At 35.0% G+C, this 11,970-nt stretch overlaps 1 protein-coding gene across 1 annotated transcript; it reads left to right on the top strand.

Moving 5' to 3' along the window:
* Window positions 1–8,810: 8,810 nt before the first annotated feature.
* Window positions 8,811–11,629, top strand: LOC106364211 (protein WUSCHEL). The gene is made up of 3 exons (XM_013803833.3): window positions 8,811–10,198; window positions 10,871–10,962; window positions 11,065–11,629. Exons 1-3 carry the CDS (start codon window positions 9,694–9,696, stop codon window positions 11,401–11,403), a joined length of 936 nt encoding a protein of 311 aa, XP_013659287.2. The 5' UTR covers window positions 8,811–9,693; the 3' UTR covers window positions 11,404–11,629.
* Window positions 11,630–11,970: the final 341 nt, after the last annotated feature.

Below are 11,970 nucleotides of genomic sequence, written 5' to 3'. Positions count from 1 at the left end.
TTGAATAAAGATATATGATGATGATCCTGAACTAACTCTCATGAATTCACTTCATTTATTTTTTATATTGTATTTACGTTATCGAAGAGCGTGCTCTTTATTCGACAGTGAAATTCCTTCCGCCACTCTCTCTTTCTATCTATCTCTATCTTTCACTCTTTTTTATTTTATTTTTCAAAACATTCATTTTAGCTCTTCTCGCTGCTATATATTCTAGACCGATCATGAATCATGTTGTACGCATACAACTAAAGGGATAATGATGTATTCCTATATACGAGGGACTTAGGTTTATCTACACGTTCATAGATTCTATATTCTCGTTGTATAAGTACCAAGATTGGTTGATGAATAAAGAGACTTTACATTATATTTTATGGTATCAGAGCTAAGATTTCATAACCTAATTTTTTTTTTCTTTTTCAATACTATTGATCTTCTTCTATCTTCTACTACTACGGTTCATCAACCATAATGGCTGAGCACGACACGCCAGCTGTTTCTACAACTACGCAGGCGACTTCCAGAGATTCGTCACCATACTATCTACACCCATCAGACAATCCTGGAGCCCTTATTACTTCTGTTCTACTTAAACAAGACAACTATACTGAATGGGCTACAGAACTCCGAAATTCTCTCCAAGCGAAACAGAAAACATGTTTTATTGATGCTACCATTCCAAAACCTACAGACGGACCAGACTTATCGCGATGGCTTGCAGCAAATTCTATGATTGTCGGATGGATTCGCACTTCAATCGATTCAAAACTCAGATCAACAGTTACTCATGTGCCTGAAGCACACAAGCTTTGGGAATCTCTGCGTTTTCGTTTTTCTGTCAAAAACGGGACCCGTCTACATCAGCTACAAGATGAAATAACAAATTGCAAGCAAGATGGACAGACGGTCCTTGACTACTATGGTCGGTTAACTAAACTCTGGGAAGAGTTGCAAAATATGAAGACAACTCGACCTTGTACGTGTGCTGCTGCGACTGATATTGAAAAAGAAAGAGAAGACGCGAAAGTTCATAAATTCTTGTTTGGTCTAGACGACTCGCGATTCTCTGCCATCCGTTCTCGCATCACCGACGAAGATCCATTACCGGATCTCAATATTGTTTACTCAAGGGTGATTCGTGAGGAGCAAAACATGGCAACTACCCGATCTAAAGAGCAACGAACCGAAGCTTTAGGGTTCTCAGTTCAAACCGAGAATTCCAAAGAGTTGGTTTCTGCCAAAACTGATACTACTCCACGACCAAGAGATCCTTCTCGAACTTGTACCCATTGTGGTCGTACAGGCCACGATATAACAGAGTGCTTCTTGGTCCATGGCTTTCCTGACTGGTACACTGAACAACAACAACAACGCAATGGTTCATCATCATATCGAGGTGGACGTGGTGGTCGTTCTAACAACAATCGTGGGCGTGGCCGCGGAAGAGCTAATGCTGCACAAAGCAATTCTCACCAACAATCGGATCAGATTGCATCTCTGATCGCACTTCTCCAAAACCAACAAAGCAATTTATCATCGGAACGCTTGTCGGGTAAAACAATGCTTACTGACGTTATTATTGATACAGGGGCATCACACCATATGACGGGTGATATATCATTATTACATGATGTCTATGATATCCCATCATCATCGGTTACATTTCCTAATGGACGTGATTCTCTTGCTACGAAGCAAGGATCTCTGCGTCTCAGCAAGGATTATGTGCTTCACGATGTTCTCTGTGTCCCCGATTTCTATTGCACACTCATATCAGTTTCGAAACTTTTAAAACAAACTGGATGCATAGCAATATTTACTGATACATTGTGTGTTTTACAGGACCGTTTTTCGAGGACTCTGATTGGAGCAGGTGAAGAACGTGAGGGGGTGTACTATTTTACGGGGGTTAAGGTTGCACGAATTCATGGAGCTTCTAAGACAAAATCTTCTTCTTCAACTCTGTGGCATCGTCGACTTGGCCATCCATCCTACAAAGCTTTGTCTTCTTTACCGGTGTTTCAGAATTTTAAAATAGATTTTAGTGAGTCTAAATGTGATATTTGTTTCAAAGCAAAACAGACTCGCCAAGTGTTTCCCGATAGTCTTAATAAAGCTGTTTTTCCTTTTGCATTAATCCACTGCGATGTTTGGGGACCTTATAGAACACCAGCCTCTTGTGGGGCTGTATACTTTCTTACCATAGTGGATGATTACTCGCGAGCTGTATGGACTTATTTGATGCTTGAAAAATCAGAAGTCTCTTCTCTTATACGCAACTTTTGTGCGATGAGTGAACGCCAGTTTGGACATAAAGTACAGACCATACGGACAGATAATGGAACGGAATTCATGACACTCGGACCTTACTTTCGCGAGACCGGTATCATTCATCAGACATCTTGTACCTATACACCCCAACAAAACGGTAGAGTGGAAAGGAAACACAGACACATATTGAATGTGGCTCGTGCCTGCATGTTCCAGTCACGATTACCTATTGAATTTTGGGGAGAGAGCATCTTGGCTGCGGCTCACGTCATTAACCGAACACCTACTAACATTCTTAATGGTAAAACGCCTTATGAAGTTCTTCATGGTCGACCACCTATCTATGAGCAGTTAAGAGTGTTTGGTTGCCTCTGTTACGCTCACCTAAGACCTCGTGACAGAGACAAATTTGCTACAAGAAGTCGAAAATGCATATTCGTAGGTTACCCCTTTGGCAAGAAAGCTTGGCGCTTGTATGATGTCGAAACTAATGAGTTTATTGTTAGCCGGGATGTGGTGTTTTTCGAGGATCAGTTTCCAGGTATTGAAGACTTACCTTCGGTTACAGTACCAGTTTCACAAACTGCTCTTCCTATTGACGACTGGTTGATAAATTTTGAAACTCCAGTTCTCTCTACTACACCTGAACCTTCTCCTACTATACCCACGACTTCCTCTCCTACTCACAATACTACTACTACACCTGATGTTTCTTCTCCGCCTTTACCATCTACACCTACTGCCCCGTCTACAAGCAATTCCCCACCAGATACTGTTGTCCAACCAACTCCTAACCCTACTTCTGCATCTCCACTACCGTCTCCATCTTCACCAATACGTGATCATGACATATCGGGATCTTCTCCTGGCCTACTTGATCTTCTTGGACGTGGTCATCGAACAAAGAAACCATCGGTCTTATTGAAGAATTTTCTCACGAACTCTGCAACTACAAACACCCCTCACGTTCTCAACAAGCAATATCAGAGTTCTCCATCAACGGTCTCAGGTAAGACACTGTATCCCATTGCTGATTACTCATCTACCTCTGCTTTTACTGCTAACCACCAGGCGTTTCTAGCAAAAATTACTACAGATTTTGTTCCAAAGAATTATAAAGAAGCCGTCAATGATCCAAGGTTCAACGGTGCAATGAAAACAGAGGTAACAGCTTTAGAAGCTAACCATACTTGGGACATTACAGCTCTCCCTCCTGGCAAGAAGGCAATCGGGTGTGGCTGGATTTATACAAACAAGTATAAAGCAGATGGTACTCTTGAACGACCAAAAGCTCGCCTGGTTGCTCGTGGTAATAGACAAAAAGAGGGACTTGATTACAAAGATACATTCGCCCCTGTGGCAAAGATGAATACGGTTCGGTTTCTTCTGAAAGTTGCGGCTGCTAAGCGATGGGAGATCCACCAAATGGATGTCCACAACGCGTTTCTACATGGAGATCTCGAAGAAGAAATATATATGGAACTTCCTCCTGGTTTTAAATCTGATGATCCATCCAAAGTTTGTCGTCTTCGGAAGTCTTTGTATGGTCTTAAACAATCTCCTCGCTGCTGGTTTGCGAAACTTAGTCAAGCTCTCAAGTCGTTTGGCTTTGTTCAAAGCTACGAGGATTACTCTCTGTTCTCATTCATGGAAGCTAACATATGTCTCCATATTCTGGTTTATGTGGATGATTTTATAATTGCTGGCAATGACGCTGCTACTATTCAAAGATTCAAGGATTACTTACATCGATGCTTCAAAATGAAAGACTTAGGCAAACTTAAATATTTTTTGGGTTTGGAAATTGCTAGAGGACCTGAAGGGATATTTGTCTCTCAGAGGAAGTATGCACTCGATATCATAACCGAGTGTGGCTTACTTGGAGCGAAACCAGCGCCAGTCCCAACTGAACTCAACCACAAACTTGCACTCGCCAAGGGCATGAGACTTCAGGATCCGGGCAAGTATCGTCGTCTTGTTGGACGATTGATATATCTTACTTTCACACGTCCGGAGCTAAGCTACATTGTTCACATTCTATCACAATTTATGCATAAACCGCTTGAAGATCACTGGGCAGCTGCGTTACGAGTCATCCGCTATCTTAAAGGCTGTCCAGACCAAGGTATCATGCTGTCTTCCGACGCAAACCTTACTCTTACCGCATACTCTGACTCGGATTGGTCTGCGTGTCCTATAACACGTCGTTCTCTAAGTGCCTACGTTGTTCTTCTTGGTGATTCTCTTGTTTCGTGGAAAACAAAGAAGCAACGGACAGTGTCTAGATCATCAGCTGAAGCTGAGTATAGATCAATGGCAGATACTACATGTGAGTTAAAATGGCTCAAACGACTTCTTCTCCAGTTCGGCTTCTTTCATCCTCAACCCATGAGACTTTTCTGTGACAGTCAATCTGCGCTCCATATTGCTAAGAATCCTGTGTTCCATGAACGTACCAAACATGTCGAAAATGATTGTCACTTTGTTCGAGATGCTGTGCGTGACAAGCTTATTACTACTGAACACATTACAACGAGGAATCAGCCTGCGGACTTACTTACCAAAGCCTTGCCCACTCCGACATTTCATCATTTGTTGTCCAAGTTGGGAATTCGAGATATGTCATTACCAACTTGAAGGGGGGTAAAGGGATAATGATGTATTCCTATATACGAGGGACTTAGGTTTATCTACACGTTCATAGATTCTATATTCTCGTTGTATAAGTACCAAGATTGGTTGATGAATAAAGAGACTTTACATTATATTTTAACAACACATTACCGTATTAAATTAATTAATGATTTCACAAAGAAAAGTAAATGCAGTACAAACGAAAAATAATCCGAATTACTCAAGTTTTTTTTTTGCTTAAGATAATTGTTTTACTCTATCATCCAATTACTCAAGTTAAACTCTAAATATTCTAAATATAACTAGTGATGATTCTTTTGTAAAACGTGTTTTTCTTAAATATTTATAAAACATAAGTAAGCAAACTCCACTGATATAATATTAAGAAAAAACCCCACTTGATATACGAACGCGGAAATGTACTCTGTATTTATCACGTATATATGTTGGTAGTTTGAGTTCATATAATACTTATACTTCTTATTATTTTGTTGTATTTCAAAAATGTTATTTTAAAATTAGGATATAATTAATACTAATTTAGATCTAGTTATATTTTTGTATCTCAGGATGTAAATGTAAACAAAACATTGAATATGAAGCGATAGATAAAATTTTGTAGAGTGTATGTATACATTTTAAAAGCGTGATATGCAAGTCATGAATTACTGAAAATCAATACACACAAACTGACTAACTATGGTACGTCGAGCTAATTAAAGTTTCAATAAATGCACTAAATATAACCAGTGTAAACATTTCTAATCCTTAACACTATTTTAATGCCAAAACCATGTTATCTGGTGCAGTTTCAACACTAAAAAAATGTTTTTCTTCAACCATAACACTAAATTTTCCACTAAAAGTTATTTTATAATGTTATATGTATTTAACTTTTTATTTGTCATTTATTTAGTTGTACATTTTATTAATAAAATAAGTGAATAGTGTTTAAGTGGAGTGAATATTGTTATAGTGTGGTAAATAGTGTCACACTAAATTTGGTGTAAAATTATAGTGTGACACTAAAATGGTATAATTTTTGCAGTTGAGTTGGAGAAATTTTAGCGTAAAAATGACATTAAAAATATTTTGCAGTTTGGTCGGAGATGACCTAGGGTAAGGTAAGGTGTAAACAGCTAATAACATATGACAGACTGAATATAAAGCTCGGACCGTAGAGGGGGCCATGCATGTTCCAAACCCTATATATCTTCCCATTAATTTCCAGGAAATCAAATAATTAATTTTTAACAAAAGATTATTATAAATTTTTTCATGAAATTAGGGCAAAAGTACAAACATAACTAATGATGCCCTAATGAAAATGAAATCTCTGCAAGTGGGTTTTAGGGGCCACGTAGACATGAGTTACAAAAGCTCTGAGTCTTTAGCCCTCCTGCCTCTTCAACAGCACTTTACGACAATAACAGAGATCGTGATGCGCAATTTAAGATCCTCTGTTTCTCACTGCATGCTCGTTACCGTACGCACTCATAGGATATATGTAGTTGCTTGTGTAGATATATACTGCATATGCATGTATAATTATTAATAACAACATTTTCAACTTGATATTCACAATCCATATAGAGTTAATAACTTAGTATATTGCATAGTTCGGTGAACTGTTTAATTATTCGTAAGAAAGTTCAGAAATCGTATAAAACTCGTTTTAAGTGACTGTTAAAATATGTTTGTAATTTCTGCAAATATCTTGCAAAATGTCACTATAATACATGATTAGTCGTGACTTATAATGTATGATGTATCTCATTAGTCCACAATATAAATTTAACTACTCAAACAGAAAGGAGCGGAATTTTTCATAAACCGGGTTTATGTAGGATCAATTAGTTTGGTTGGGCAACTCCCTAAAAGATTCTAAAACTTCGATATACAATCTCATTTTCAAAGTAATAGTTATTTAACTGGTCTAACAGTTTGGTTGTTCATGGTATTTCTTTGCACGTTCTGTATATTGCTCATGAATCCGAGAAATCATGGGATCTGTACAAACAACAACTATACTATATATCTAGCCTAGCAACTTTTGAGATCCGATTTCTAAATTTTAATTTTATATGAGCGAATTCTAGTCGACCGTATCTTTAGACTTTAGATCCCGTTTCCCATAGAACTTTTAGCTCATATGAAAATTGAATAATTCGTCAACTTTTACTTAACGAAAAAATCTCCCAGTATCTTTTTTTTTGGTTCAAATCTCCCAGTATCTTTTATAATCAAATTGCTATTTGGTAGAACAATGAGATTGTATGAGAGTTGGGTATTGAAAAGGTCATATTCATTAACGAACAACCTATACTGAAACAAATCTCTTGAAACTTTAACGAAAAATATAAGTTGTTGATATAGTGTATGCTTGAATTACTACGGGGGATGGAATACTTAACATTTTCATAACTACATCAGTCACACTTTGTTCTACACACTATATTTGATAGATAATAATCTATTGAAAAGATCAGCGGTACATATACAACCATTAGTATAGCTATTATGTATTGATATGTTTGTTTTACATTTTGTACAAAACAACTATTTTCACTATGGTGATTTCGTTAATTGTTCACATGATGGTTGTCATTGATCATTATATAATCTTGATCTTTAATCATTCATTTTTAAAAAAAAAAATCGAAGATCTGTGATTAAGTCTGAAAAACAAAACTCTTTTTTTAGCTTCTAGTTAATTATGATATAACAATATATAAAAATATCTATCCTATGAAAATTCACGTCTGACTATACCATCCTTAGCCGACCTTTAACATCCACGCCAAACAATACTCTTTGCACCATGCTAAGATGTCTTATAATTTTTTTTCCATAATATACATAATTTTGTTTTTTTAGGGTTTGAACCCTCTGCATTCTAATGTAGGATTATTAATGATTTTTTAGTCAAACCGCTAGACTAAGAGCATCTCCAAAACAACACTCTATTTTAAAATTTGCAAAACTTCATATTTGAGGTTTAAAGATAGTCTTCTCCAAAATCAAAACTTCAAACTTAATTTCAAAAATATTTATATTTAATACTATGGTCATTATATTTATCATAATTAATTTAAATTCATAAAACTTTATAAATAAATAGCACATATAAAAAAATTATAGCAATATTGATTAATAGTTACACTAAAAATAAATTTTATATAGAAATACATATATAGTTAAATATATACAAGTAAAATATCACATTTTTCTATAAAACTATTTTATTAATACTCCTACATATGATTAATTATTGTGTTTGTTAAGTTTCTTTTGTAATATTTTTTTCTAAATATAGTTTTATGATTAATTATGATTAATTATTACATTTATGATTTTTAAATATTATTTTAAAATTTTAATTTAATTTTATATGTAAAATTTAAATTTATAAAAGCAAATTTGAAATATTTATGAGTTATAAATTTGTTAAGGATTAAGAATATAAAACGACAAAATATTTAAGAATCATAAATATAATATGTAATTGTAAGGATCAAATGCAAATAAAAATTTGAAACTTCAAATCTGAAATTTTAAATAGTGACATTCTATATTTGAAATTTTACTACTAAAAACTTCATATTTAAAGTTTCACAGCAAAAAAAACAACTTTTTTTTTTAAATAACAAAACTCTTCTTCAAACGTAGTAAGAAATTAAAGCTCGAAATTTTGCTTGTTATCATGACCATATATGGAGACACGATCAAACTTAAACAGTGGAGAAATAACTACCCTAACGAATTATCAAACAGAATTCATCACTTTATCATTCATACTCAAAAATAAAATTAAAAATCGTCCCTTCCTACGATAACTTTTGTTTATTTAAATGTGTTTGTATGGGAAAAAATCTTTCATACGTATACAATAGATACATAACACTTAAAGCTGGTGAAGTAATAATTAGAAGAGGCAGAGACATTGAAAAAAAGAAAGAATTGAGTTTGTTTTTCGTCTATGTAAATACCGATGATGCCCTTACCTTTCTAATTTCCTCACTTGTCCCTTTCCTTTTTCATGTTTATTTCTAACTTCTTTGTCCCTTTCAATCCTTCTCCACCAGATATCCTCTGATTCGATCCCTACAATATTTATAAAACAAGCATTTATTTTCACTAAATCAATTAAATTCCCCAAGAGTAGTTCCAGTTCTTTTATTATATAAATAATATAATTAATTCCTTACAAATAATACGAGAAAATACAAAATTCTAACTACACACCTTCAGCTTATCCTGCTTAATAGTACTAAGTAATTAACTCTGATCATGATGATCAAAGTAATGTTTAGTAAATAAAAAAAACTATTTATTAAACAATCTTCCTTCTAAATATAAAATTTTATTCGAACTTTAATCCAAATGAACATATTCTGTCATCTACTCACTTTTGTATCACACTTTTTTCTTACATATACAAAAATTTCTAGGTCATATATGTTAGTGATAGAAAATCTTATATAGTCACCAATTTTTCATTATACCATATTAATACTTGAATAACTGATTTTAGTGTGAGAAATCAAATCTTCAAGCTTAAAAGAATAATATCGAATAACTGGTTTTCCAAATTTTGCAGAGCTTCTACTGGGTCCCCATCTGTGTATATATAACTCAACACCTTCCACACTATTTTCTATATCTCCCCCACATACAAAACCTAAAATCTCTTTTGCTTAAGTTCTTTAATTGGTAAAGTAAAAATTCACTCTCTCTCTCTAGATCACTGTCTTCTTCCGATCTATTCTTCATCTTGATCTTGAAATGGAGCAACCGCAACATCATCACCATCACCATCAACAAACCGACCAAGAGAGCGGTAACAACAATAAGTCCGGCTCTGGTTGTTACCCATGTCGCCAAACGAGCACAAGATGGACACCAACGACGGAGCAGATCAGAATCCTCAAAGATCTCTACTACAACAGCGGAGTTCGGTCACCAACAGCCGACCAGATCCAGAAGATCTCTGCACGGCTGAGACAGTACGGAAAGATCGAGGGTAAGAACGTCTTTTACTGGTTCCAGAACCATAAGGCTCGTGAGCGACAGAAGAAGAGATTCAACGGCACAACCATGACCACACCAACAACTTCATCCCCCAACTCGGTTATGATGGCCAACGACCATTATCATCATAACCATCATCCTCTTCTTCAGCACCATCATCATGGTGTTACCATGCATAGGCCTGCTTCGGTCAATATTAAGCTTGACCAAGAAAATCATCTCCTTCATCAGAACATATCTTATCCCAACTTTCATAACGGTGACTAATTTCTTTATCTATGTGTTATTTTTTTTCTGACTTTGATGTCTTTTCAGTTTACACTACTATGAATCATTTACACCACTAGCTATTATATGAATAAGCAAATAAAATGCAGGAACCTAAAAGATTTACATGTTACATATATGTAAATATGAGTCATGATACATATGTATATGTAATTACGTATACATAAAGTTTATTACAAAATTCTTGAAATGTTGTTTCTCAATGAATTTATTCAGATGATTTTTCAAGTGTAGATAAATTTACACCCGAGCTATTACATGTAGATAGCAAAACAAAGAAGAATAAGAACCTAAACCAGCCGTAAAAAAAAACTAAACCAAAAAAGATTTTCATGTATATGTGATATATTTTGATAGATATCTGTATACTTTTGATAGATATATGTTATATAAATGACGTATGTGTGAAGTTATGGATCTTGATTTGGGAAAACCAGATTTGATCTGGAGAACGGTTTCTTTGTTGTGTCATGGAAACTAGCTTCACGTGTTGCGATTGATAAAAATATTAGGGATCTGAGTTTTGTAGAAAATAGCTTATTTTATGTTTTTCCAATTTCTCTACATATTAAGTAGACGGTGTGGAAACATATACATACATATTAATTTATTCTTACAAAACCGTATATGTATCTGTTTGAAGGGAATTTAAATCATGCAAGTTCAGGCACTGAATATGGTGCTCTTAATGCTTCTTCTAATGGCTACATGAGTAGCCATCTCTATGGATCTACGGTGCGTCTGAAACTGTTTTAAGTCATTTAATTCAAAAATATCCTGCATATCTGAATATATAAATTCTATTTACATTTAATGAAACTGGACTTTTTGGTGAAGGAACACGACTATTCAGTGAGCTACAACAACGTAAGTGGAGGATGGACAAACATGGATCATAATCATCATTACTCAGCTCCAGCTTACAACTTCTTCGATAGACCAAAGCCTCTGTCTGGACTGGAAGATCATGAAGAAGAAGAATATGGTGGCGATGCTTATCTGGAACATAGACGTACACTTTCTCTCTTCCCTATGCACTGTGAGGATAACATCAACGGCGGTGGTGGTGCCTTTTTGAAGTACGGACAATCGGACGGTCGTGATTATTATGGTAGAGGCTCTTGTGCTTCTCTCAAGTTATGTTTAAACTCCTACGCAGGCGTCTCACCGGATTAAACTCCCTTTCGCCATCTTTATCTCTCTCTCTTATGTTTCGCTGCTGACTAATGATGCAATAATAATCATCTAATAATGGTATATCTCGTACGTAGTTAATTTAGTTATTTGTAATTACTAATATCGTCTCTCCCGGTTAAGCTTTCATTGAGTGCGTTTTTCTCCTTTTCTTTTTAATGTAAGACGTTAAACTTTTATTACTATGAACCTGGAGTCTATTTCAATAGATATAGTATTTACAAATAAGAACTTCAAAAAGATCCGGAGGCATGAAACAAACGGCAGATATGTATTTCAACGAGATCATGCATCACATGATTTTATTCATTATAGGCACATTTCGTTATGTTAAAATGGGCTAACCTAACATGGTTAATCTTAACTCTTAACCATGTATCAATTTTTTTAACCCTAACCCTGATTTTTGAGACACGGCAAAAATAGGACTAAACATAACTAGTCCATGAGCTGTACAGAGTTAAGTTTTTAGCCTATTGATTTTGCTTCATACCATTTTATATAATATTTTTATGCATAATAAAATTTTAAATTTGTTTAATTATTCAA

The sequence above is a fragment of the Brassica napus genome, chromosome C9, assembly GCF_020379485.1.
Source record: "Brassica napus cultivar Da-Ae chromosome C9, Da-Ae, whole genome shotgun sequence".
NCBI classification, from domain to species: domain Eukaryota; kingdom Viridiplantae; phylum Streptophyta; class Magnoliopsida; order Brassicales; family Brassicaceae; genus Brassica; species Brassica napus.
The sequence above is the reverse complement of the archived record's forward strand: the minus strand, read 5'-3'. Positions and strand labels throughout refer to the sequence as shown.

What these genes read in the sequence shown, in the direction of transcription:
- LOC106364211 (XM_013803833.3), top strand. Translation starts at nt 9,694, where the DNA reads ATGGAGCAACCGCAACATCATCACCATCACCATCAACAAACCGACCAA. An exon ending in TTATCCCAACTTTCATAACG is followed by an intron (nt 10,199 to 10,870) that starts GTGACTAATTTC and finishes ATCTGTTTGAAG; the next exon opens with GGAATTTAAATCATGCAAGT. An exon ending in GCCATCTCTATGGATCTACG is followed by an intron (nt 10,963 to 11,064) that starts GTGCGTCTGAAA and finishes TTTTTGGTGAAG; the next exon opens with GAACACGACTATTCAGTGAG.